General features: G+C 39.9%; 1 protein-coding gene across 1 annotated transcript in view; it reads left to right on the top strand.

Moving 5' to 3' along the window:
- The window catches only part of LOC146469821 (uncharacterized), a 55138-nt gene extending 36914 nt beyond the window's left edge, over positions 1 to 18224 (top strand). The window contains exons 27-39 of the mRNA XM_085122796.1: positions 935 to 1237; positions 2444 to 2743; positions 3931 to 4233; positions 4907 to 5203; positions 5846 to 6145; positions 7985 to 8216; positions 9738 to 9978; positions 10738 to 10832; positions 12436 to 12592; positions 14293 to 14359; positions 14843 to 15114; positions 15594 to 15768; positions 16715 to 18224. Of these exons, the coding sequence (XP_084978922.1) occupies positions 935 to 1237; positions 2444 to 2743; positions 3931 to 4233; positions 4907 to 5203; positions 5846 to 6145; positions 7985 to 8216; positions 9738 to 9978; positions 10738 to 10832; positions 12436 to 12592; positions 14293 to 14359; positions 14843 to 15114; positions 15594 to 15768; positions 16715 to 17046 (3074 nt within the window). The 3' untranslated portion in view covers positions 17047 to 18224. The remainder of the gene's footprint in view (positions 1 to 934; positions 1238 to 2443; positions 2744 to 3930; positions 4234 to 4906; positions 5204 to 5845; positions 6146 to 7984; positions 8217 to 9737; positions 9979 to 10737; positions 10833 to 12435; positions 12593 to 14292; positions 14360 to 14842; positions 15115 to 15593; positions 15769 to 16714) is intronic.
- The last annotated feature ends 7063 nt before the right edge of the window (positions 18225 to 25287 follow it).

Below are 25287 nucleotides of genomic sequence, written 5' to 3'. Positions count from 1 at the left end.
GGACGTTATCTTAAAAGTGCTTGGGCATTGCCCGTTCCGAAGTTCATAAAGGGACTTGGCCCTAGTTTACACATTGTTCAAATTGCGTCATATGAAGAAATGAACCCCATCGCCAGAAAGATCACATAAAAATTAGTAAGTTTCCTAGGTCTGGTTTTGCTTCATTTGCGTAGTAACCTGTCAAAGGTCACCCAAATGCCACACATATGTTTCATTCTGAGATGGCGTCCCCCAAATCCATAAAGTCTCTAATTTGTCCGATTTTTGAAAGCCTTCTACATGGTTGTAATCTAACGACAGAACCTCAAACTTGGTAAACTGAGTAATTTTAGTGTGATCTTTTTCGTGATGGACTACAATTTCTGATTGAATGAAAGTTTTAACCCCGTCGCCAGTCTTCATTTCAACTCCGGAACGGGCAAATAGGACAGGTGCAACCTAGTTTAGTTGGTGGTCTCTTTTACGTCATTTTACCATTAAGTGTTGTCCTGCTGTTGATACAAGCTTCAGACAACTGAGCATTAGTATATAAATGCCACAACTGAAACTTTCATGCCTGTGCAACTACAGCTTCAACATTTGTTGCTCAACAAATTTTGAGCGATGGTTGAGCGATGTCTGGATGATAAATTGCTTAATGTTTTCTCTTGCGTTCGACATGTACATGTTGCACGTTGTTGAACTGAATGTAGTCCGGCTCTATTCCTTTCAACATGTTGAACTGCTTGTTCAGATTCATTTTGAGAATCACATGATACAGTTCTCAGCATTGATTTGCTGAACAACAAGTACAACTTTTGTTACTTAACAAATGTTGAACTTCGTGTCACTGGCTTTACGTTTTGTTTATGACCGTTTTCAGATATGAGTTTTCTCGCATAACCACTACTAACGAAAAGGCTTATAGTTAATTTCTCTTTTTTATTTCGTCCAGTTCCAAGCCATCCGCCAACGAATATCATCGCTTGTAACACAAGCTCCACCAGCATTAATGTCACATGGCAAACTATTCCGGTGGATCACGTAAATGGGATTCTACTAGGCTATCGCATATTCTACAGAAGGAAAGATAGACCAATGGACAGCTTCCGCAATGTGACTGTACATCCAAGTTTCCTTCATGTAGAGATTGCTGATCTAGAATTCTTTACAATGTACGAGATACGTGTGCTGGGATTTACAATTGCTGGAGATGGAAACATTTCAGAGGCTGTATTCTCCATGACGGATGAGAGTGGTAACGTGTCTATTTAATGCCGTACATCATTCTAAATGAAGTAAAAATATGAATTTTATTTTCGAGTGGTAAAGACAATATTTTACGAACGAGCCCAGCGAGTAAGATATTGTTTATAACACGAGAAAATAAAAGTTATATCTTCAAGCCGCCGTGTAATTTTCTTTTTATTATATAGACGAATCTATATCCGCACTAGTGAGGATATGGAAAATACGCCACTCGGGTACGGGATGTAGTTTCGTATGACTTTTTGGAGTGTTATGTTTTCCACTAAAACACTCACTCATAAAACACTCTTTGAAACACTATTTAGCCAGCTGCAAAAACTATATAGAGTCGCTTGCCTGACTTTCTAAGAGAGTCGAGGAAGAGGTTTCATACTGATAGGCCTTAAAAAAATATTCTGTAGCACCCTGCCTACAATAAAGATTTATGAAAGAAATGTGATGGAATATTTCCAGCCTGGTGAATGAATGAGAATGATGATTATTCTAGAAAGTGACGCAAGCCGAGTATGCCTGCGTCACTTTCTAGAATAATCATCATTCTCAATAAAGATTTACCTTAAAAAATAATAGATTTACACCTCGGCAGTATTTCTTGGGTTGTCGAGCTAAAAAGTATATATGAGTTCAGTGAGTCCAATATTTAAAGGGAGAGGGATATATAAAATAACAATATAATCGAGCTTACAGGTCTCTTTTTGTTAAAAGAAAAACTGTTTATAACATCATGGTTGTCAACCACTGGCGAATTGCTTTGAGCGAGGTTTCGTGCACAGTTTTAGTTATGAAAGTTAGAAATTATATATGCTAATAAAACTAGCCTTCACATGAAAAGCTTTGCACTTAGCCTCGCTTTCATAACGAGGTTCAAAGCAACTCGGAAATAGCCTGTTCCAGGCTCCGCGAGAGACGCGAAGGAGCGGGCGAGAGGAACGAAAACGAGGTGGGACTCGTTTTCGTTCCGCTCGCCCGCTCCTTACCGTCTCTCGCGGAGCCTGGTACAGGCCACTCGGAAATGGCCTATTGTAAAGCAGACAAGTTTTTACATTATCTCTGTTATGTTCCTTTAGTTTTACTTATGGTCAGAACACATGCACTTAAATTTTGCTGTACGTGGCTTTTCTTGTAACAACCAAAATGTTAATTACGTCTTCAGGAATTCTGTTACTTGTTAACTCAGTTCACTTTTCATAAACAGCTCCAGAGAGTGCTCCAGTCAATGTATCAGCTCTTCCTGCCAACACGACCGCCTTGAAAGTTAGCTGGTTTCCAGTCATTGAAGAAGACAGAAATGGCATTATCTTGGGTTACAGGGTCATTCTCAGCAACAACACGGGTGATTTTATGAGAAATGTTAGTGTTCTTGGAGCTGCAAAATTGAGCATCACCTTCGGAGGTTTGGAAATTTGGACAAACTATAGCGTACAAGTTTGTGCGTTTAATAGCAAGGGAAATGGGCCTTGGAGTGCACCTTTGATGGGAACCACCGATGAAGAAGGTACGTGATTGATATCCGTTGAGAGTGGGATGTCTACTGCTATCCCTTCCAGAGTCAGTTCCGTAAGGTTGTTCGGCAAACCTGAGATTCGCGTTTGTGTTTTCTTGAAATAAAGGGTACAAAGATGAGAATAGTGCAAACTAATTCTGGCCTTTGATGCTAACGCAAAACTACTCGATTTGACAGAGAAACTGAAAACAGCAAGCGGCAAATATAGGATAAACATGGTCGTGTGGTCCTAAGTTTACCAATTGCCGTAAACGTCATTCTTAACCTTTCTATTGTTATTGTAATTTTACTGGTTAAGAACTTATTAAGATACTTTTCAATCTGGGTGTAATTCCGAGTTGCTATAAACCTCTTATGCAAGCGAGGCTAAGTGCAAATTTTTGTTTGCATATGAAAAAAAAATAATTTGCATAATGAAAACTTTGTACTTAACCTCGCTTTCATAATAAGATTCAAATCAACTCGGAAATAACCTATTCAAATAATAGCTACTGACCTGACTGATCAGTACTTTGACTTTCTTGTCATATCACATGTTGTTTTTTTTTTTAATATTCTAATGTTACCTTTCCGAAAATGCTAGCTGACCTTATTTCGCTCTCTTAACCGATCATGATTCCTTCGAAAACAAAAGGAATTAATTTTTCCGCGTTACTGCATTTAGTGGAGGCGCGGTGGTGTAGTGGTTAGCGCGTCGGACTTTCGATCGGACGGTCGGAGGATCTGAGGGCGTTGGTTCGAAGCCAGGTTGGTCTCTTCGTTACTGTGTTGTTTCCTTAGACAAAAACTTTGCTCCACATTGTCTCTCTTCACCCAGGTGTATAAATGGGTACCGGCGACATACTGCTGGGGGTAACCTTGCAATGGACTAGCATCCCATCCAGGGGGGAGTAGCAATACTCCTAGTTGCTTCATGCTACAGAAACCTGGCTAAGCTCCGGCCGTGTGGGCCACTTAGGCTCTTGTGCGACTTTACTTTACCTTACTGCATTTAGGTGAACGGTAACCAAGTGCGGTCAAAAAGTTGTACCAAAAAATCATACTGCTTGCTGTAAATGTATTTTTTAACTTTTTTAATTGATCATGGCTAACCACGTGTTGATCGCGATGAGAGTTTCCTTAGAATCCTTTCACCCTCTTAGTCTAACGTCTTTTCCATGTTTGCTCCTTCACTTCAGCTCCGCGCGTTGCGCCTACAAACATCACCGCTTTTAATACAAGCTCGACTAGCATTCGTGTCACGTGGCAACCCATAAGCACTGTGGGTCTTAGAGGGATTTTACGGGAGTACCGCGTATACTATATTGAACAGGAGACATACTTCACTCGCTCCTTAAGGAATGTCACCGTTGATTCTGCGACTTTAGAAGTTGAGTTGGTGGGACTGTACAAATTCACCAATTACTCTTTGTATGTTGTGGCGAGGACAAACAAGGATGGCGTGAGCGGCAAGAAAGTTAACGTTTCCACAGATGAGGACAGTACGTAGATACTTAGAATTTAATTGAGAGCATTTTTTAGATTAATAATTTTTAATTTTAAAGAACATGGGTTGTCAAAACTTTTGAATGTAGAGGACAACCCAACGCACAAATAAACTGTTCTGAATACTTTTCGTTGTTGGATCCCATGTAGTGGAGATGGACGTGCATGACGTTAATTCACCTGTGAATAAACCAGTCCTGCAATCAGTATTAATATATTGTTTACAGGTTATTTGTTTTTTGTTTCTAGTAAGTTTTTTGTCTTTCGTTTTCTTTTCTTTGTTGTTTTGTTTGAAACTTGATTAAACAATTCCGTTTCCGTTTTAATGTTTAACTTCTCAACGTCACGGATCGAGAAATAGTAGTGACGTTTCATGTAACAACTGAAATAACATCGATAGACCAATGGATGACTTCGTAGTTCATTTACTGAGATTTTGAAAACGATTTATAGCCCGTAACTGTTGAAAGATACTAAAAGCCATAACTTTTACCACGATGATCAGGGCTATTTCAGCTTTTTCTTTCGTCAGCTACTTAACTTCAAATTTGACCGTCATATTAACTACAGTAAACGACTTGTTAACACGCGCTTTCGGAAAAAAAATATTGAAGACCTCAGGGTAAATAATAAACTTTAATTTCACTTTTTTTTTCTCTCCCCCAAAAGCACCCGATCGTAGTCCACCTAACCTGCAAGTTTCGACACCACATTCAACTGCCCTTCATTTAAGATGGATTGATGTGCCTGACGCTTACAAGAATGGCATCATTCTAGGTTACAAAGTTTACTACACGGAGATCAACGGAAACGGTTCGTCTATGACCGAGAACCTCCCTCCAAGCCAACGATCGCTCAGCATCAAGGGATTGAAGAAATTCACGCTTTATAATGTTACCGTGTTAGCATACACGAGTAAAGGAGACGGAGTTGTGTCAGGAAAAGTTTTTAAGACAGATCAAGATGGTAAGTCGGCTGATTTGTGAGCCTGCAAAAATGTACCCAAACCCTAGAGGATCCCTGTCTCCGGGAAATATGCTTCTACATTTATTCATTTCTTGCCTCGAAACTTGTGAGTGGCCTGTATTTGGGAAGCAGGGATGGGTGACCCTGAAAGCATTCGCCTCCCACCAGTGCGGCCCGGGTTCGATTCCTGGACTCGGCGTGATATGTGAATTGAGTTTGTTGTTGGTTCTCGTCCTCGCTCCGCGAGGTTTTTCTCCTGTTTCTCCGGTTTTCCCTTCTCCTCAAAAACCATCATTTCTTAATTCCAATTCGATTAGGAAAGTGTCCTCAACTAGTGCCCTGCACTAAATACATTGACACTTAAATAAAGTATATTTATTCCATCTTGTAATATGTAACGATACCACTCCTGCGTGATAAATATGATACGAAGAGAGAAGGATCATTTAAAGAAGTGTTTTGGATTAAGCCAACACAGGCTTGGGAAAACTTACTAAGTCATCTGATCCAACACAAAGCCCCCTTGGACTCCAAGGGGTTATATTTAGCGTCTACACAATGTCTACCAAGTTTGTTTCTTTCTATATGTCTTGTCGCGCTCTCCTTCCCTCTAATTTCACAGTGTTCTTATTAATCTTACAGTCCCTGACGTTTCACCGCTACACGTGCAGGCCGAAAGTAGATGGACACCTCATACAATTCCTCTGCGATGGAACCACATCCCCCCTTATCTTCTCAACGGACTACTGGCCGGTTACAGAATACGATATCAAGCCGTTGAAATCGGGCAATGTCCCTATCAAGAAAACCCCAGGGAAGTGATTATCCCCGCGGAAAATACATCTACCGTTCTCACAGGACTAGAAAGTTTTGCCGTGTACCGAATCGAGATTACAGGACTGACAATAAAAGGAGACGGTCCCGGTGAGGTGATTTTCGCAGGTAAGCAATATTACATTAAATTGTGTTCTTCGTGGGAACCTTCTAATTGTTAAGCGTTAAGTTCGAAAGGGAGTGGATTTGCCACTAATCTCCTTAAGTTAGTACGCTAAGCAAACCAGATTTAGGCACAGTTAAGTCTGATGTACAACCAAGCTCCGCTTTTGTAAACTGCATTGACAGGCATTTACCGTGGACTTTTGCGAATACTCAGATCTGATTGTGTCAGTTGTCGTGTCGCCTGCTCGCTGACAGAGAATGATCGTGTGCTATTTCCCAGGAAAGTTCTTTATTGTGCTTGTAGAAAGAAACATAAAAATCGTCTTCTCCGATCGAAACACATTCGCTACTACTCACTGGGACGTTCTCTATGAGTTATTATCGTCTTGGCTGTGCCTTGTTGGCTGTACTTTGATAGAGCCGTAGTCAAACTTTTCCGCATTGGAAACATTATTAAGTTTATGGCATTCAATGAACAAAGAAGAAGATTCTTTCGTAAACCAACACTGATTACGTTTCTCACGGCTTTGTTTAACTTGCTTTTCCTTGCCAACAATTCAATCAGATTATTCGGGAGCGTGTTATGTTATAATTGTAAGTATTCTCTCTGAAATTACGCGCATCAAACGGAGCCCCGTCAGGGTGAAGTCTAATCATCCTCATCATCATCATCATCATCATCATCATTATCATGTCATCAAAATGATCGTCATCGCTATCAATATCGTTGACACTATCCTTTAAGGTCCGCAACGCAAATTAATAAGGAGGTTAAGCACAGATGTTCGTGAGCCACAGACGAAAAACGCTCCAAAAGGAAAAAATTCAACTTCCGGTTGCCGTCCGTAACTCACGAACGTCTGTGCTTAAGCTCCCTGATGGCATCAAATGACGTGCTGATCACGTCATGATTGTCACATGGCGGCCATCTTGGATCCGCCATCTTGGATTTCTGGATAAAAATAAATAAATAAATCAACTTTGTTTAACGAGGGTGACACTTAACAGTCTGACGACTGACAAACCTGGGTCCCTTGGATTCCAGATCGAATTGGAATTTGGAAATGTTTTTTGTGGAGGGAGGTAAACCGGAGAACCCGGAGAAAAACCCTTGGCGCAGGGACGAGAACCAACAACAAACTCAACCCACATATGACGCCGAGACCGGGAATCGAACCCGGGCCACATTGATGGGAGGCGAGTGCTCTCACCACTGTGCCATCCCTGCTCCCCATCTTCCCAGAACTTCAGAAAAGCGTCGAAATTGAACGACAAGTTATCATAACCACTAAAAAGCACTAATATAAGCTTAAAACATAAACGTTACGGTAAGAAAAAAAGTTTTCTTTATTTTAGGAAGGGATTTTTCATTTTCTGAAAAAAAACTACCTGTCAACAATTTTTGACATGTTATCATCAAAGTCAATAAACACAAGATAGGGTTAACATCATGATCATCATTACTGTCAGTATGTATTACATACGTGAAGTCTAATTAACATCCACACTTTATATCGTCATCATCGCCATCATCATTATCACCATAAGTGTCTACGACAAAGAATGAAGTCGTCCAAAAAGCATTATCAAGTGATATCTCGTAACAGCTCACCTGTTCAGAGAATTTCAACTTTTGGTTTAGAGTAGCATTGAGTGCTTGAGGTCTTACGTCTCACTAGCATAGGCCGTGCGGCTTCTTCAGGCCTTGCGGCGGACCTGTTACAGGAATATTCTCAAAAGCCGTATACCGTGAAACCGCACGGGCGCCGTTGAGGCCGTATTGCTAACGAGTTTTGTTTTCTTTGAACGGTTTTTTTTAATCGATTCATTGCCCATTTTCAGATACATGCCGATGTGAAAAGCGTTTAACAACCAACTGGATGCTACTGGATCCATACGTCACCAAGGGAAACGGAACAGACCACGCCCCGGGTGGCCTGGTGTCACCCTTCGTAAACGATATGGCTGTGACCTGCTGCCAGTCTTGTCGAGCGCACGGGAAGTCATACGTCGACTTTAAATTTAACGGCGAGGGTGGACCTTCCACTCAATCCACAGAAGAGGCCTTCCGCAGGTAGAATTTGATTTAATTATTAGCGTCACTACAGAATAAGAAAATTTAAAATGCAAATATTGTCCAACAATGCAGAGCGTGCACACAGAGGGAAACGAAAATTTGAAAGCTGGTTGTCATAGCAGCAAGAGTCAATTACTTGGGTACAACTGAGCCTAATTTTTTTCATGCTTTCTTTTAAGTTGCGTAAATAACTGGGAGGATCTTTCTTCTATTAAATAGCTGGTTTTTTAAGTTATCAAACCAAGAGGTCGTAGTAGTTCTAGTAGTTTTCAGAAGGCTTCTCCAGATTACGCTAGAATTTTTGATCATTTTAGTGAAGCAATAACATTAGACATTATTCATCATTTTTGTGGCGTTTTCCTGGAAAATAAATTTGTTAAGAGAAAGTAAAGGTACCCCTAAGAGAAAATAACAAGTGGAATTTTACAATAACTGTCAAAATTCCGGCCCGCTGATGGGTTCGTAGCTTATCTATAAGAGTACAGGCGATACAAATGATGTCAACTTGAACCTAAAACCTAAAGATTTAACTTGGCAGTGAAAGCACTCGAGATTTGCCGGAACATTTTATGATGTCATTTTATGGTCTATAATAGTATAGACCATAGAAAACTGCCGTCGATTTGTTAAATCGATGAGGATTGCCAAACAGTCGAGCCCCATTAGGCGGTGAAGAATGGGGAGAGATAAAGTAGTTGATGTATTAACTTGTATCATGGGTTCCTTGGGGCAGGTCTTATTTATCTTGTTGTTACTCCACTTACAAGTTGTTGTTAGAGATAACACCCTTATTAAAACGGCACGAGCCAATGAATGTGGCTCTGTAATTCAGTTATAAAACCATAATAGTTCTAAGACTATAGTAGTTGTAACTTTTCAGTATTGCTTCCTAGCGTTGCTTTAACTTTTGGGAATTTTGGTTTACTTTTATTTTCTTTTTGGCACTTTACCGATGATCTTTCTTCTTCACGACACATGTAGACACATCGCCATCATCACTGCAATCATTATCATCATCATGATTATCGTGGTCATCATCATCATCATCTACCATTAGTCCATGGCTTGTACGTGTCTCTTCACTAAAAACATCAAAATATAGTAATAACTAATAATAATTATTATATTCGTTGAGCGAATTCTCTATATTCGAATGCGGTTTACGTCCCTGAAAGCAAACTTGGTGAGAAGTATCAAAAAATGCTTCAGTAACTAAAGATTGAGTAAAAGTGTTTGAAAGATAAATAAAATTAGAAAACTGCTTGAATGACACTCGATAGGACTCATTTCTACATGAAAACGTTTTCAGTTTCGATTCAAAAATTTCAAGCTAACCTGCAGTTCTAGAGGAAGAGTATTCCAGAGCTTTGGAGCAGCAGGTGAGATGCTCTCTCAACAACTAAATTTTTAAATGAACCGCTAGGTTGACTAAGCAGGATGCCAGGACTCCTTTAGCTTCCTGAAAAACTTAAATCAACTGGTAAATTAGTCTAATGTATAAAATTTTCACATTCACAGGAACATCCATCACTTCACCGACTTCAGCTTCCCAGTGTATGGTTATAAACTACAGGACAAGTTTAGACACGAGTTTGGTTACATAGGAATCGTTGAATCACCAGGAATTGCATATGTCATCAACACAAAGTACGGCACACCGTTGTCCACGTCCCTCGTGAAATCTGTCTTTGAGAGTTGGCCTCTGTTTGTCTTCAGTGCCGTGCTTGCTTACTTAGCTGGATTTGTCATCTGGGCTGTGGTAAGAGATATGTGATCACTTTTACAAGTTGTGAATTTAAGCTAAGGTTAACGGAAGGGGCCGGGTGGGGTGGGGGGTTGTTGTGGAGACGCGATGGTGTAGTGGAATTGGCGCGCCGGACTTTCAACTGGACTTCTAATCGCAAGATCGGAGGGTCAGTGGTTCAAAGCCAGGTTGGTCCCTATGTTACTGCGTTGTTTCCTTCATTAGACAAGAGACTTTGCACCATATTGTCTCTCTTCACCCAGGTTTAAATGGGTACCACCGAAATACTGCTGGGGTTAACCACGCGATGGACTAGCATCCCATCCAGGATGGAGTAGCAAGCTGCAATACTCCTTGTTGCTGCATGCTACATAATCCTAGTCACAAGTGCGACTTTACCTTTACCTTGAGGGAGGAGGGGGGGGTGGGGGCATTCATTTTTGGGGTATTCTCAGTGTATTACTGTACCGGTTTTAGGCGTTGCACAATTGCAATCAGACATTCTTCTTGTAACACAATAACAGTTTCACAAAAACGCAGTTATGCTTCGTTCTGTAAAAACCAAACTGCCAAACATTTCTTAAACTAACCTACCACTTCTTTATCCGAATCTGAATAGGGATTTTGTTTGTTTCCAAAATCAGAAGGAGAATTTTCAGAACCGAAATAAGTCCCGGAAAACACGATTAACGCGCTTCCCTAAACATTTTTTTACCATTCTAAAGCTACCAACACTGGAAGCTACAACAACGACAACACGTTATTTTTTTTTAGGATCAAACCGGAAACACCGAACATTTTCCTCGCTCGTTCTTCCCTGGTATGTGGGAAGGATTCTGGTGGGCTTTTGTTTCCATGACAACTGTAGGGTGAGTAGGAGTAAATGCTGGAGTAAATGACTGGATCATGGTATAATGCATTTCCATATTTCTGTTTACCTTAGCGGCCATGCAATTCAGCCATTATATCATCCCTAAGAAAAAGCGGCTATTAATTCGCTTCTGGTACGAGTTGCATAAAACCAGTAACGGCGGGCGTAAATGCTATCGTCAGACGTTAAAATACTGAATGCGACTGGGCTGAAGGTCTGGCGTTAGCAGTTACGCCAGACGTTAAATTTTATGCAACTAACTTCTGGTCCTTACTTGTAAAATAAAATCATTAGGACTCAAGCAATATTCTTGATTGTTTTTTTAAAATATAACTCGTATTCCACTCGCCGGCTTGTTGAATAACCTAACCCTAACTCACAGGTGGCGTGGGATTCTGTGCGATTTGGGCACGGTTTGTGGCTGCGAGTCACAGTGTACCGTGACCGCGTACAACGTGCGGAGATTTGGGGGAAATGCAGAAAATCGTGACAGAAATCTCACCCGAATCGCGCCAAAATTGCACTGAAATTGCCTGTAATTTAACTTAGTTTACAATTGCGTTTTTCACTACAAGCGCGCTCACATTTCCATAGTTGGAAAGTCCCGGTTTTCAAAATAAGTGGGACGATTGTATTCTCCTCCTTTTTTCCTTCCTTCTCTGCCCCGACATTCTGGATATTTTCCTGTGCTTGAGTGCGTGAAAGAACACTTATTAGGGAGTTTAAGAAGTTACCACGGCGACGGCAATGAAAACGTCACAAAACAATAATATTTAATGAGAAAAACAATAGCACTGTAAGTGCGTGTTGAATTAAATTTTGGTACATTTCTTCACTGTAGTTTGCTAAACAGTAACGTGAAATGACCAAATTTAGGGTTTTTTGGAGAACGTGAGCACATGATGGATTTTTCATTTTCAGTCTCAACTTGGACGCCGTTCCCACCTGTTCCGTTACAGGATAGTTCGGCCACATTGTGAAAGTAAACGAATTGGAATAGTCGCGAAGTAACACGAGTAAAGCGGCACTTTTACTTTCAAGTGATATTTTCGTTTGCGTCGCTGTCGTGGTTTCTTTAAAGAAAATATCGACTTTAAAAAGCCTTTATTTTTTCAATGTCGTCGAACTTGAACTCTAAGCCAATCAAACGTTACAGGCTTTGAGCAATTAGGGAGCTTAAGCAAAGACGACGGCGACGGCAACGAAATTGTCACCCGAATATAGTATCTTTATTTCATTTGTGCTACTTCGTGATTGTTTCAACTCGTTCAACTTTTACAAAAAATGGCGAACTATCCAGGAACCAAATTGGTAGGAGTGGCGTGCAAGTTAAAAAAGAAAATGAAAAATTCACCGTCGTGCGTTCACGTTCTCCACAAAACCTTAAATGTGGTCATTTCACGTTGTTGTTTTGCAGAGGACGGCAAAGAAATGTACCAAAATATAAAACGCAAGTGCAGGGCGAATTTTTTTTTGCTCATTAAACCTATTGTTGCCGTTGCCGTCGCCGTCGTCGTTGCTCAAGCTCCCAATGGCATAGGCGTGGCAACCGCACAGTACGCGCAGCACGACACTAATTTCTGCTTGTGTTTTCGTTGTAGGTACGGCGATCGATTACCTCTGTCGTACGTTGCTAGACTGGTGGCCATTGTCTGGACATTGATAGGCGTTATTCTCACTGGCTTGTTAGTCGGCGCAATCGCAGTCTCTCTCACCAATGAAACGGTTGGAGCAGATTACAAACTTTATGGCGCTAAGGTAATTATTCCCCTCTTGTCAAAGGCCTGGTGTTTACTTGCCATTATAATACAAAAGCATAATCACAAGTCGTCCATACAAATACCGCAAAACGCAGCCCAAGTCGAAGGACTTTTTTTTTTCATCCCGGCGCTCCTACATTTAAAGGAGCTGCCTCAAATAACGAAGATATTTTCGCGTGGTTTGTGACTGTGCGTGAAATGCAGATGTTAGCAAGAGCTGTAGGAATCGAAAAATAGAGTTAGAAGTAGCCACAAATTTTTTCAGAAATGGCAAAGCAACAACAATTCTGACAATCTTTTAAAATTGATTACTATAATGGAATTTTTTCCAGACTGAAAGGAATGATCTGAAAAATGTGCCAAGCCCAACATTTTCTCGCTCTGTGAAACTTCTAGTCATATTTCCTTAGTTCTGTGAAAAGACAGTCTCGATGTTTTCCGTGCAATCAATCAGAGCGCACGCTCTTGCTAAGGTTAATATATAATCCACTGTACGGGGAAAGATGGCGGCTGTACATTATATATGCTAGGTTTGAAATTTTAAGAACTTTTATGAGCGTTTTTAGGGTTTTCGTACGTCAAGAATTATGGGTCAAGGTACTAGTCTCCATCGTTTTCGGTACGGTTAATTCAGGGGTTCACATTTCAGCGCACGTGCATGAATCTAAATGCTTTTTTCTCTTTCTTATAAACTTTATGGCCTTACAAATCCCACTCACGTGTACTTCAGTCATCACATTCTATAATTAGTCCAAGCAAAATGACTGATGACCAAAATTCACTAAAAATGCTAGTGGATTGTGCTCATCTTGTCGATATTGAATTTAGCGTTGGCCCTTAGGATTTATTCCAAGGTTGATGAGTTTAGATTTATTTGCATGCGAAATAACGCAATCATATGACAAAAATACCACCTGAGTTACCTATTCCCTTCAGAATGGTTCATAAACAACGAATTAAATTAATCAAGCTTGGGTCATTGCGAGCAAAGGCGAAAAAGTATTTTGATTCATGGACATGCGCAGAACCGTGAACCCCTCCCTTTAGTGACGGTTATAGAGATGATAAAAGCCGTGAAATGCTTGCTCTGATGTACATGGGACAGATTCACAAAGCCCTCCTAAGATGTATGTCAGTGAATTTTTTTCTTGGGACGGTACCTACTAATACAGAAGTATTTTTGCGCGGGTTATGACTATGCGGGAAAAGCAGATCTAAGCAAGATTGTAGCAAGGTCTATTGGAATCCAAAGAGATAATTGGGGGTAACCACGCAGTTTTTCAGAGATAATTAAGCAACGATACTTCTAAAAAGTGCTAAAATACAAAGCAATGTGTGACATTTTTTTTCTCAAATTGAAGTTCAGTATTATCTCTGAAAAACTCATGGTTACCCCCATTTTTCTTTTTTAATACCAAGAGCACTTGCTGCGTTCTGCTTTCTCCGCACACCTGTATTACAAGGCACCAATAGGAAACCCTAGTACGTATCTCAAGATGCGCCGAACGCATGCGCATGAACAAAAGTAGGCACCGTCCTGAACAATAGCCCATTGTAAAATAAACAGTGGGAAAAATACATGCCTCATCTCTTTCTCGAGTCATTCCTACTAAAAGACGTCTAGCTTCCGCTTTGCTACAAGCATGAATATCTTTACTATCAAACACGCTGCTAATAATACTGATTTCGTTGTTTCAGGTTGCCGCTATTCACGGTTCAGCAGAGTACAATTTAGCTTTGAGAAAGAACGCCAAATTAGACAAAGGTACTTGTAGTGTAGCCAACGGCACGAATTTTTTTTTCTGATTTAGACGACATAGAAAACGTTAACCACCATTATTCAGTGGAGATAAGCACTTTACAGGGCGTATTACACAGAGGGCGCTAGTAAAATATCTCCGTAATTGCTATAAATTTCAGTCGTTTGAGTAGCTTCCCTCGTAGACGCTCTTTTGGCTCGTCACGCAATCTTTCCTCCCCAACAAGGAAAGATTGCGTGACGAACCAAAAGAACATCTGCGAGGGAGGCTATGATTAGAGTGAAAGTATCCGTTGTCTTTACCAGTTTAAGCTTTCACTACCACGGTTCGAGTATTTTGATTGCCTAGCTTGCTTTTTAGCTTAGAGAACGTTGTCGAAGCATTGAAACCGCTACCACCATCATCATCATCATCATCATCATCATCATCGTCATCATCGTTATTGTACTTTTTATATTAATATTTATTCATTAATTATTATTTCTTAGACCAGATTTATCGCAATTTCGAAGACATCTACGAGCTGCTCTCATCCAATAAAATTACCGGTGTCCTCATTGATGGCTACATGGTAGGAAGCAAAAAACACTTGTTCGAGAAGCCGTTCCTTCGGATATACAGAATCTATGACTACTCATCAGTTTTTGGATTGGTGACTGGTGGAGATTCAAGAAAACTTGCGAAATGTTTCCACAATTACATGCAAGAAAACACCGCGAGGATTTTCCAGCACGTGGCAGAAAATGTAGAGGCGATAGAGGTAAACATTCTCAGGTTCAATGTAAACTAAACTATTCTCGTTTAGCACTTTACTATGTTACTTCAAATGGAGAGTGGGCACAAGCTTTTAATTAAATTTTCATTTAATCAGAAATTGAGGTCCATTACAAGAAAGATCACATTAAAATTAGTCACTTACCATGTTTAAGCCGTTCTTTCGTTGGATTGCAACCATGTAGAAGGAATTTTTCAAAAATCGGAAAAATTAGACTTAGACGCCATCTCAGAATTAGAGACTTATGGAATTTGGGCGACCTTTGACAGGTCACAGCCCGGTTTATACTATGCAATAAAGTGAAGTTAATGAAGCAGTTTACTGATAAAAACCCACGAAAAGTGCTTTTTATGGTTTACTTTGGGTTTTATGACAGAAAGTTGCGGCTTAAAGCGTTAAGATTACGACTTTTGGTAAGTTCTCGCAAAACTCTACCAACTGAGACATACTTTACCCGTTTGCAGGAGTCCTCCGAGCCTTTAGAAGTGGAAAAATCCACTGGCTTGTTTGATACCGGCAGTGAATTGTTCAAGAAAAACCTGATGGTGTTAGTAGCTATGCTATGTTCTGGAATCCTGGCAGGCATTTTGTGGGAAGTTCTGTATCGCATCCGGCTAAAACGGAAAGTCCAGCCCCACGGTAACTCAATCCGTTTTTGAAAATAAAGTTTACTTTTTAGTATAAACCTGCTTGACCTGCTTATGTTCTAACCTGATTGGCTACGCTACTATATATTTAAACAATGGAGTGTTTCTGTCGAGGAACCATATCGGCTGCCCCGCGGAAATTTGAGTTAGCCCGAGAGGCAAAGCTTCCAGGGCTTATATGCTAGTATTAAAACCAGCAAATTTTCAAGGGGCAATTTCCATCTGTCAGACCGATAATTCCGAGACAGAAACACTGTTGTTTTGATTGTTTATCACTAAAGTTTTCTTTCGAACGAATCACGACTAATCAAGACTAGCATTTTATACTGAAACAATCATTTTAGAGGGAGTTGCATTTTGACCTCGTTAAACCAACACAAAATTAATTACTCTGGCCAATCACAACAGAGGCAAACAGCACAATGAACCACTCAGCATTCGAAGCAAGTATTTGTAGCCGGTGCCAAGCGCGGGAAAACTTGTGCAAGCGAGGCACGATTAATTTTGGTTTTGCTTCTCATTGGTTGAGAAAGTCACGAGAGTTTCAAAAGTCACTCACAGAGCGTAGCAAAGAAAACGTGAATTATTTTCAATTGAAAACTGATCTGCTCGATTTCGATTTCGATTTGATTCTGGCTGCGCCAATATCAGCTATCACGCAATAAAAATCACGAGACTTGAGCAATCGTGTAGATTTAGGTGTTACGCTGGTCACACAAGAACACTTTTGCTTTGTGTGACATGCCGAACGTTAGATCTCTCTAAGCCTTCGCGCAAGCGTTGTTTATATGTCATTTCAATTGAGACGTGCCAAAGATGAAAATAGCCTGCCCTTGTCTATATCCCAGCCGCTTTCTTCTTAGTCTCAGTTGTCTGAGTTAAAAGCTAGTAAAGACCTTTACCGGCAAAATTAATTACTATTTTTATTTTTCCTTTAGAAAACAAGACTTTCCCAATTTCTGAGTTTAAAGAGATCGTAGACGGCTTCAAGACTCGGATGTGTAATTTAGTCCTGCAATTGAAAGAAAAGCATAATCTTCAAAAGCAGCATCTGCTGACCATAAAAAAGAACGGTCGCAGGCGTCATTATGAACACCGTGGAACAGCATTGGAGAGTTGCGAAGAGCCTGAGGCGAGTTCCCAAGACAGCAACGAGTTAGCTACTGGAATCGTAATGAAGCGGTCAATATTCAAAGAAGAAAATATTGATATTAACAAGGACGTAAGACGCCGGGTTTCTTTTGGTATTTCTAACGAAGAAAACTGTTAGTAAGAGAACATAAATACAAAGCAAGAGTTCAGCTGGGGATTAACGAGAAGCCTTTGTAGAACGATCACGGTTTTTGGACTTGTGTCCGCTTACAAAGGGCCGAACTTTCTATGGGTACTTTAATAGTTGTCCGCCGCTGTCTTCATAAAACTTTAGAAAGATTAAGTATCGCGTTCACGGAAACAACGGCAGGCGAACAGTGGAAATAGCTGCGTGACTATGAGCTTCTTGCATTTGTCGTTTGCCATTTTTACGTGAGGTGCGTAGTTTTGTGTGAGCCACAAACAAGATATTATAATTCACGGTTCAATTTACTAATTAATTCTTTTGGGAATCTGACGTTTGTCTTCTGTCGTTTGCCGTAAGCGTGATACTTGCTTTAACCCTCTTCAGACTCTTCTGGGACTCAGGCATGGGGCACAAGATGTGTCCTTTGATGTCTGCATACCAAGGTGATGACGTCATATCACATGGCAATAAGGTCATGATTGCCAAATAGCGGCCGTCTTGAGATTGCTGGATTTTCGTAAAAATTCAGGAAAGCGCCGAAACTGAATGAAAAGTAATTAAGGTTACCCGGGACCTTCAGAGGTGTCTCGCGTTTAAGCAATGTAGCGCGTCCAGTTTAAACTGTAGATACCTAAACCCCTATATCAGATTAAAGCTTATAGAGCTGACTATCAAACCATACCAAGAATTTTATAATAAAATAAATTGTCGAATTTTTCACGACCTCTAATTGCGAGCGTCCGAATCACCTTTTTAAAGCTACAAGTTGTTTTTTGCTAATTTAATTTGCTCCTCAGTTTCCTGACCCAAAGCGCTAAAAAAACGTGTCTGCGTTTTGCCATATTCAATCGCAGTGAAAAGTTATAGAGCATTTTCGAAATAGGATGAAAAAAATGTGGAGTAATCGTACAAAAATCACTCTCGGAGAAAAAAGATTTCGAAATAAAAAATTCGCAGACACGATTTTGTTGTTTATATGTTAAACTAGCTACTGTCCAAATTTGAAGGCAAACGAACAAATTCCTTTTGAGTTTTAGCTCTTTGAAGTGGCTCCTCCAAGTGAAAAAAATTTATTCGAGAAAACAGCGCTAAAAATTCGGCAATTCATTTTATTTCAAAATTCTTGGTTTAGTTGGATAGCGAGCTCTATTCTTGGTTTTCACATGACATCATAAAAAATTGAAATTCATAACCAAACACAATTTTGGATTTTTATCTTCATCACATACAAGAAAATCTAAATTTCCATCGGCTTGCCAATCTCGTACCCAGAGTCCTCAGGCTTTTTGGTCAGCGGGGCGGCGCCAGGAGAGACTCTGGGATAATGGAAAAATATAATTTTTTTGATTGGTCGTCTGCATAACAATGGAAGACCGACAGGAAGTCCGTTGGTCATTTGCGGAAGTTAACCAAACCGGAAACCCCGCGAACCAACTTCCCTGTTTTGGAGGGAGATTTGAAATGTCAAACTCGGAGCTTTGTAATTTTTATGTGTGTGTCACGTTTTTTTTTTTCCTATCGCCTCCATTTACACCAAAAATTAGAAACACTCCAATTCAAAGACGGGTTTTGAATTATGTCATTGTCAGTGCAACAATTTCTAGCCGACGAAACATCAGTCGTTTTAGCGTGGGAAGTTGCACTACTGCCATACGATGGTAAAACACGGCAAAATGCAAGCAGCTACTTACCTTGTTGTGGATGAAAATTTGGAGATGAAGAGATCTGTTGTGGAGCGAAGTCCATCTCAGGTTGCCGTTTCCCCTTCGGTTTTGCCACAAGGGAAACGCTGAACACATCTCCACGATGATCAAACGCCGCACACGAGAGCAAACGTTTCACTTTTTTCAGTCACGGCCCATCTTGCCAAAGCTAGCTAACCACTCAGAAAAAAAATCCCTTTTAGAGGCGGAGGTAATCTATTTTATTTTCAGCAGTATAATGGCGTGTGGAACATTTTCTCAAATGTTGAGAGATTTTGTTTTGAGTGTAAACGTTTAAAAGTGTAAAAGGCCGTTGTTTTATAGGTTACCTTAAGATGAAAGTTAAATCTCAAATGTAATAGCCAGTACATACAGATTTACAGTAGAGGGGCAGTTGAGAATAAAGACTTGTTGTGAGTCTGCTACTTACAACCATCTTCTCTGCAAGAAAGTCAACACATTGTGACAGTGAAGTAGCCACCCAACTTGACCTGTCAAAGAACAGGTGTAGATAATACTGAAGAAAGCTGGTCTTCCAAATGCAGATATACTTTAAAAATATTTACATTTATTTATTTCCCAACGTACAGAGACAAACAAATAAAAGAAAAGCATAAGTGGAGAGGAGGCTAAGAAACCATGGGGCTTATGAATATTAAGTCTCCTCAATCTTAAAATACAAAAGTTATAATATTGCTTGGAGTTTTTATATAACCAAACATATAATGCACACTGAGTTTAAAATTAAGATGGCAAAAATTTAAAGGTAACGATGGTTTAATTGTACTCTGTTAAAGGCTGTATATTAATATGTAAGTAAAAATGATTTAACTTTTTTAAAATGTTACTTCTGATCACGAACATGCAAAAACTCCATTGAAGAAGGATGAGACAAGGAAACTGTGGGTTCCCTTGCAGACAAATATTCCTGTTGAGATTTCCAAAGCAATTATGCTATTGCAAAGTGTGAAATCATGCCTAAAGTACCAGTTGTTGGAAAAAAATAGATGAGCAGTGCTGTGACCTTCTGTGTTATATGTCATAAGGAAGAACACCAAGTCTTCCCTTGAAGGGTTCAATTGGGACACAATTATTATTGAGGAGATACAGGAGAAGGTCTCTGCTCGATTTCATTCTACTGCAAGTGTACCTGTTGTACATGAACATGGGAGCCAAGTACCCCCCGTTTGTGTGATATGCGACCAGATGATGTTTGCACAGCCTTGTACAGAAAGTGACCACTTTCATCATATATCCTTGGTATCAAACACTCCACTTATAATGGGGAGATTAACTAACGTAATTATTTTGGCAACCCTTCCTATCATTTCTTCATGTTATTATTAAAACAAGTTTAACACAAAGGACACTAAAATCAATTACCCACCTTAAAAACGTTTCTCTTTTAATATTACTCATTTAAACAGCAAAAATATTAAATATTTTCCACAATGATGATAATAATAACAATCATTATTATTATTATTATTATTATTATTATTATTATTATTATTATTATTATTATTATTAAGGAGAGAGCGCGGTCCGGCTGATTGGGGTTGGTGAAGTAATATGGAGGATAATTGGGAAATGGGTGATGAGAGTAACAAAACCAAATGCCGTCAAAGCAAGCGGCTCACTGCAGGTGTGCGCAGGCCATAAAAGTGGGAGTGAGGCTGTTATTCATGCAATGCACAATATTTTTGACGCCAATGAAACAGACGCTGTTCTTCTTGTTGACGCCTCTAATGCCCTAAACAGAGCTGCTGCAGATCTTTGGTCAATGCAGCTCACTAGACTTGGCCCAGTCCCACCAAACATTATGCAATATGCTGGATGACCTAGATTGTGGCATGATAGACCATTAGAGTCCAGGAAGGGCTTGAACTAAGAGTCAATAGTTGTTTTATTTTTAGGTCTTAGCTAACATTATTGTCAAGGGACAACAAATTCCCACAAGCACTGGATAATTTACACAGTTCATTACTTTTGACAGGGTGTCCAGCAAAGGTCTCAACAACACTGTGCCAATCATTCAGGATATTGGGGAGTTTGACAATAATAATTATCTGTTGTCAACACGAGAGCAGCAAGATCAGAGAAGAGATTATATTATACTATTCAGCAGAGTGTTGGTTGAGTACTTCCCTTGCCTGAAGTCAATAATTAAAAGTGTGATACCAAATCAGATCACCATCCAGTACTGGAAAGAAATGGCAAATCCTTCAGAAATTATCAATTTACCAGTTGTACCCTTTAATCAAAATAAATTTGGTAATGTGTGTCAGTACCTGAGCTATCTGACTCAGCTCTTAGTTAAAGAGTACACTCCACAACCAAATGAAGTTGGGCCCCACCAATTTATGTAAATTAATAATATAAACACAAATTCCCCAATCTATTAACCCCTTCCCTGTGCTTCCTATAGTACACACCCAAAAATATGAGAACTCACATAAGATAGTTTTAATTTTACCTTGATTAAATATACAAGGACAGACTGAGGAGATTATATACATGGTATAGAAATTGACTAAGTGAAATATCATAGTCAGGATATCAACAGTCTCTCAACAACCACATTATAACTAATTTACTGATGAGAGGTGATGACCACTCTCTACACAGTTCTCATGTAAATACTCTGTGGTTAGGCAGAAAAGTTAACAAACCTCAACACAACTCACTGTCCTTAATTTCATAGCCTGTGCCAGGAAAAAGTTTGGTACTAGGTAGTATTGGGATTTGAATTGAATAAACCCAACATGCACTGGAAATTATGCATTTAAAACACTGTTAAAAAATTATTACTACTTCATTTTATTTCTAGATATATAGTATACCTGGGAGCAACTCTACAGCACTAAAACCATGCAAGATGTGAGCACTCTCTATCAGATTCGTCAGAAGTTTAGTCTGAAATGTCAGCCGTCTCCTCTTCCTAACCCACAGGGAGTGCGTCCCCAGTGGGTTAGGGAGAGGAGACGGCTGACATTTCAGACTATCAGAAGCTTGGCAAAAGGAATGTCTATTCAGAAAGAAAAACTTCAAAGCTGCTCATGACATGTCATTCAGGACAGATGTATAAAAATGTGCTGATGTTTAAATTGTACTAGCTTGCAATTGAACAGATAAAACATTCTAATTATATTCACTTTAAGAAAAGCGTGCACACAATTCATTCTATCGCAATTAAAAAGAGGCAAAAACAGTAAATATCAAGAGGTGATTTAAATTGTCAAACGATAACTTACACTATGTGTTCATTGAAGCAATAACTAATAAACAGACATAACTTAAACAAATCCCATTTGGAAATAAACTGTAAAGGGAAGGGCGAAGGTAATTTAAACATAAATTCAACACACAGTCAGCTGCACAGTTCTGTGAGAGGAGAAGTGATGGTTCCTTTTTATTTGTAAGTATAAAAAATAATAAAGAAATAATTGTTATTTACTTGTCTGTATGTGTTGTAGCAATGAGATGTCGAATCAAGTCCACCGTTCGCTCGCTCTTACAGGATAAAAAATCCAGTTGCTTTGATCCGCTCTTACGGGAAAAAATCCAGTTCCTTTGATCGCGTGTAAGAACCAACTTTGGCTTTCTCGAACACTTTCAAGGCCCGATAAAACCTTCAGGCCCGAAAACATCAACACGACTGCCATTTTGGGGCATTTGACTTCCGTTTTAATCTTAAGCATGCGCACAAAGACCGGAATCCCACGTTTTCTGGGATAAGAAATTCCATTATCCCAGAGTCTCTCCTGGCGCCGCCCCGCTGACCAAAAAGCCTGAGGACTCTGGGTACGAGATTGTCGGCTTGCTTGTTTTGAAAAAAGGGCAGTTTGAATTTTCGATTTTTGCGCAGTGCGTGACAGAAGGATTGCTGCTCTAAACATGTCACGTACATGAAAACATCGATTCGCCTCGTGTTTTTTTTAGGTCTGATCAGCTAACATGTAATAGAAGCGTTAATGTCAATGTGTGAAAGTTCAGCAGAGAGAAGAAAGGCTTTGAAATAGCCAAGGTAAACTCCAGATGTTTTTGCAGGTTTCCAGCCGCCATGTTGGTGCCCATCAGACGGGGCACCAACATGGCGTCCCATACTAAACTCTGTAATTTTCCGTGGTACATTTTCTCGTTCATTTTATCGCACAGGCCTGTGGCTTTCACACGTTGTTTATGTATCACTCTTCTACAACATATCAATTTCTTGAATTTATCTATCGAATAGTTAAGGATTTTATTTTTTCACTTGCGTGACGATGTGTGAGGTGAAAACCACCTATCAGCTTTAATTTGATATAAGGGTTCAGGTATCTACAGTTTAAACCGGACGCGCTACATCGCTTGGACGCGAGACACCTCTGAAGACACCTCTGAAGGTCCCGGGTAACCTTAAAACCAACACAGGAACTCTATTATGAGCTAAAAACATATAAAAGATTATGGGAACAATAGTGATTTCCCTTCATTTTAAAACGGGATTTTCGATTTTCTGAAAAAAAAAATGCCTGTCAAAAATTGTTTGCCATGGTAACATCAAAGTGTACGAACACGCGCCCCAATCGATCACATCAAAATTTTTCCCAGTTGAATTTCTGAAAAAGTCCTAAAGTTTCAGCGCGTTTGCTCAAATAGTTAAAAAGTTATTTACATTCAAAGTCGCTGCGGGCACAACCCGCCCAAAACCCCCCTCCCGCCCCCACCCCCACCATCACCCCGGTCAGTACATAGGGTTAAGCGTCAAAATATCTCTATAGCCGGTAGCCATAGTTAAAATCTCTCTGTTGGTATTTATCGTCGAACTGTGCAAGTTGCCGCAGTGCGTCGGACTTTAAAATTGACCGTCTCTGGCTTGCTTCTTCCCTTGACTCCCTTAGAAATAATTTCAAGTTTGCAAAACTGCCCCAATACACTTAATACCCTGCGGAGCAGGCATAAACGGGGAGGGGAAAGGGGAGCGAGAGAAAGTGAGAGAAGAAAGGGAGGACGGAGGACAATTTTTCTCTCGCTCCCCCTCCCCCTCCCCGATCACGCCTGCTACGCGAGCTTTGTTTTTTTTTTTTTTGTTTTTTTTTTTCATCATCTTTAATTAAAAACACGGTAAATACATCAGGCATTAATAATACACTCGGCAATTGAGCCGCGAATCAACGGAATAAACGTAGAAAACAAAGTAAAGTTATATCGTTTTCATGTTCTTAGTTAACGAGTTGTTGTTTCATTTCAATTTGCTAGAAGGCGTTTATCGTTCTTCTTACCTTTCAAGATACTTGCTATGTAAATAATAATTCTTGTACTTTATCTTAGACTACGTTTGACATGGAGTTATCCGCTTTTGTCGCTCACTTTCGTTTGACATTGTTTTAAAACAAGATCCACAATCTCGTTGCAAATAAACTGCGTTTTCTTTTGGTGATTTGCCCTGTTGATTTGAGGTTAAAGTGAGTAAAGAAAACTCGGTTACAAGACTTCCAAAATATTACGTATACCACATAGTTAGACTAAAAAAAGATTAGTTAGCTTTTCAGAGGAACAACATTCTTGCGTAAAAAGTGACCCCACCCTACGTGCTAAAGACCCCCAAGGAATCGCTTTATAGGCGGGCTAACTGGGAACGAGCCTTATTTGCTGCTGAATGGACGGCTGAATATTGTTCCGCTTGCTCTAAGAACACAAATGATCGATCAGAGAATGAACTCCGCATTGTATGTTATAGTGCTAAAGTGAACCCAATTTCCCAGATCACACGAGGTAAAAACAAAAAAAATCGACCTCCGCGGGAATCGCCCCCATCTGGCCTCTAGCTCAGTTGGTAGAGCAACGGACAATCAAATCCGGAGGTGGTAGGTTCGATTTCCGCCGAGGTGGAACATTTTTCCTTTGCATTGCCTCGTGCGATCTCCCATTTTCTTACTTTCATTGGGAATTTCATGGGTTCACTTTAGCCGCTTTAACACTCACTGTGGTGACGTCTAAATGAACAGGAACTGCGAGCCAGTCGACAACATCGCCTGACACATCAGTTCAGTTTGAATCCGTTTGAATTCTGTTTAAGTTGAATCAATGGGAATTCTTTAAAACTTGCGCACTAGTTTCAAAGCAAATTTTCGTGCCTTGTCATCGATTCCTTTGCGTTTCCAAAGACACTAACTCTCGTCAACTCTTCTTTTAGCTGGAGACTTGTTTAACTGCAATTAAATGGGCTAAAAACTCAATTTCTGAGGCTTACATTTACAAATTACCGTATACCTATCAATATATGATATATCGCGTATATATTGACATGTTTACAAACGTAATGCCATGCGTGAGAAGACGGACTGGTCGCTCTTTCAAAATTAACCAATCAGATTCCTTGTTTAGTGTTTATATTACCGGTGGCTGCTTACTAGACTTGGCAGCGGTATAACAAATGTAGACTATACAAATTGCCCACCTTCATATAAATGCTGTACAAATCCGTTGTTTTACTTTACAAATCTCTTCCAAGTTTGCACTTTGGGTAGCGTACGTCTTGGGGCGA

Source organism: Pavona decussata, unplaced genomic scaffold, assembly GCF_977016875.1.
Source record: "Pavona decussata unplaced genomic scaffold, jaPavDecu1.1 SCAFFOLD_116, whole genome shotgun sequence".
NCBI classification, from domain to species: Eukaryota; Metazoa; Cnidaria; class Anthozoa; order Scleractinia; family Agariciidae; genus Pavona; species Pavona decussata.
This window is presented reverse-complemented; position numbering and strand designations above follow the sequence as displayed.